Source organism: Priapulus caudatus, unplaced genomic scaffold (assembly GCF_000485595.1).
Source record: "Priapulus caudatus unplaced genomic scaffold, Priapulus_caudatus-5.0.1 Scaffold1793, whole genome shotgun sequence".
Classification (NCBI taxonomy): domain Eukaryota; kingdom Metazoa; phylum Priapulida; class Priapulimorpha; order Priapulimorphida; family Priapulidae; genus Priapulus; species Priapulus caudatus.
The window spans coordinates 39,678-42,425 of record NW_014578854.1 but is presented as its reverse complement, the minus strand read 5'-3'; the positions used below and the strand labels follow the sequence as shown (position 1 = coordinate 42,425).

Here is a 2,748-nt window from a genome sequence, read left to right as displayed (position 1 = left end):
AAAGCCTGGTCAGGGGGTTCAGGAAGTTTTTGAATTTTCACAACCTACAAGGCATAAAATTGCATTAGGAGACACATACAGAACAGAATTGTTACAGAGCATATTACAGTACACTGCAGGGAGTATATCTTGCACTGTCATTATCATAACCCTAGAATTAATAATCAATACAAAAATTTACTTACATTCTGCAAACAAAATTATTTTAATGTACACTTCCACACTGTCCCAAAGGCTAACCTTTATATAATATCAGATGTTCATTGTACAGGCAGTTTCAAATTTGTTTCCGGTAACTACAGTAGATATTTTATCATATTGAACAACTTTAGCGGCTTGTCCTGCTGCCAAGGCAAGTCTGTGGAGCCCCACAGTGATCAGACATCAGGAAAGGAAATGCTTTATTTGCTAAGCCAAAGGTTGCCCAAAGATCCTCCCTTGCGCGCACTATATAATATTCCTAACACCCTAGGAGCTAGGGCGCGATCGCGCGACATTAAATTTTTTTTATCGTTTTCAAAGGTCACCGAAAAAGGCAGCTCGCGACACCACCTTTCATGGTTATGTATATATGTATTATAAACAGAACTTCGTTGGCGAGAAGGGAAACAGTTAGTACCTACGTTTCTTACCACGTGAAACAGTCGCAGAGCCTGGGCCGGCTACTTCATCACACGTGCCTCAAGGCCACGACACGCGTAGCACACGCGGCATACATTTGATCACGCTCGCTCCGCGAATTGCTCGCTCTCTTTTGAATGAGATTAGCACGTAAGAAACAATTATTTTTTTCACATAGACACTTTGAAATTTTAGTGGCCCGATCGGGCCACCAAATTTTAACTTTTTGAAGTTTTGATGGCCTGACATCAAGTTTTGGTGGTCCCAGGCCTTGTATTATATATATTATATTGTACATTAGAGATATTAGAAATATAATAGGAATCATATATGGCACAGAATGATGCAATAGTAAACCAGTGTAAACAGTAAACTTTCTGCAATAATGCCATAACTGTATAAACAGGACATATGCACTACAATGCTATGAGCTTGGCTCCTAAGATTTTTACTTTATTAGGGGCCCAGGTGGCTACAACCTTTTTAGGCAAGTTTTCATCAGTCGTAGCTAATATATACATATACCTCCAGGGTTCTCCCCAGGATGAAATTCAAACAGGGGGGAGGGTTATTGGTTCGTTATGCGCGAGTACTCTCTGTTCACGCGTGACCCGTTGACCCTGCGTTCTTACTGGTGGGTCGTGGTCACGCCCTGTTTATGACCTATCCAATCGTGTACCGCTGGTCACGTTGACTCTTGTGGGTCACGCTGATTATCTCATATTATTATTAACGTTTCTGAATATTATTACCATTATTACCCTTTTACTAATACTTCTGTGTTACATGCTCTCTTGTAGACAAATGGTGTTCTATCTGCTTCTGAGAATGGTGAGTCCAGTGCCTCTTCCACTGACAAAAATGTTGGCAAGAAACCGTGGGAGCATCCAACGACGCCATCTGAAATGCGCCGAGAAGCATCTAACTGGACACTAGCAGCTGATGCTGGGGTAACTAATCTTGATGTAGTTACTCCTACTATTAGCTACATGAAAACACAACATGCAAATGACTAAAATCTGTTCATAGGTACGTGTATAGGTCTGTGATGTCATAACTCAAAGTTTGCAGGGTAGCAAAATTTTTACTGCTATAACTATGTAATAGAACATTTAAGAAATGCTACTGTGATTTCTTCATAGTCAAAATCATCAGTTTGGCATGATGAAGGTCATAAGCATTTATGCTTATTATATATTATCAAAAGCTAATAATACCTAGAGTGTACAATGGAAAAACGGGAAAATAGTGCTATTTCACGACAACATTATTCTACTTTGCCTGCGAGTCTAGAATAATTTTATGGTATTGCCTTAAGCAGAATTCTTTGCTCTCTAAAACAAGACCAACCGCTTGTCAATACGTTACTCCTAGGCTGAGATATTGGCTCCTAAACCTCCCCTCCCACATGCCTCACGCCGCCTCGCATCCCGGTTATTCAGCCACCTCCACGCCCCTAAGCATTGCTTCGTGAAAGTTCGGTTTTTCCGCAATAACTTTATGAATGAATGGCGTTTCGGTTATCATAGGTGACTTTCGGGGGCCCTTATCTCCTATTATCTTTTCTAGCACGGCTAATGCCCGTCATGATGGAGCCGGCAATGTTTTCTAAATTAAGTCTCTACAACGCAGCTCAGTTACTATATGGTGTAGTAAGAGTACCAAATTTGGGCATGTGCCATCAATTATCAGCGCTCCAAGTGGTGACGAAAACCGATAGCCAAAATGCTTAGGGGCGTGGAGGTGGCTGAATAACAGGGATGCGAGGCGGCGTGAGGCATGTGGGAGGGGAGGTTTAGGAGCCAATATCTCAGCCTAAGAGTATCGTATTGACAAGCGGTTGGTCTTGTTTTACAGAGCAAAGAATTCTGCTTAATGCAATACCATAAAATTATTCTAGACTCGCAGGCAAAGTAGAATAATGTTGTCGTGAAATAGCACTATTTTCCCGTTTTTCCGTTGTACACTCTAGGTATTATTAGCTCTTGGTGTTATGTTAAGCTGGGTTTACACTATCGACTTTATGCAGGCAACTAGGCTGTGTTTCTTCTTTCTACCAACTTCTCTAATCTCTATGTTTGTTAAAACGTCTCTAAATATCAAAAATTAGAATACTTGGAAATGTCT

The 2,748-nt window shown here is 40.9% G+C and overlaps 2 protein-coding genes across 2 annotated transcripts in view; both read left to right on the top strand.

The window, feature by feature from the left end:
* The window catches only part of LOC106817612, a gene marked incomplete in the record, with an annotated part of 24,700 nt that overhangs the window by 1,613 nt on the left and 20,339 nt on the right, over nt 1-2,748 (top strand).
* Nucleotides 1,424-2,748, top strand: part of LOC106817611 (WASH complex subunit FAM21-like) — a 28,084-nt gene continuing 26,759 nt past the window's right edge. Inside the window, exon 1 of the mRNA XM_014822290.1 lies at nt 1,424-1,571. Coding sequence (XP_014677776.1) covers nt 1,527-1,571 — 45 coding nt within the window. The 5' untranslated portion in view covers nt 1,424-1,526. The remainder of the gene's footprint in view (nt 1,572-2,748) is intronic.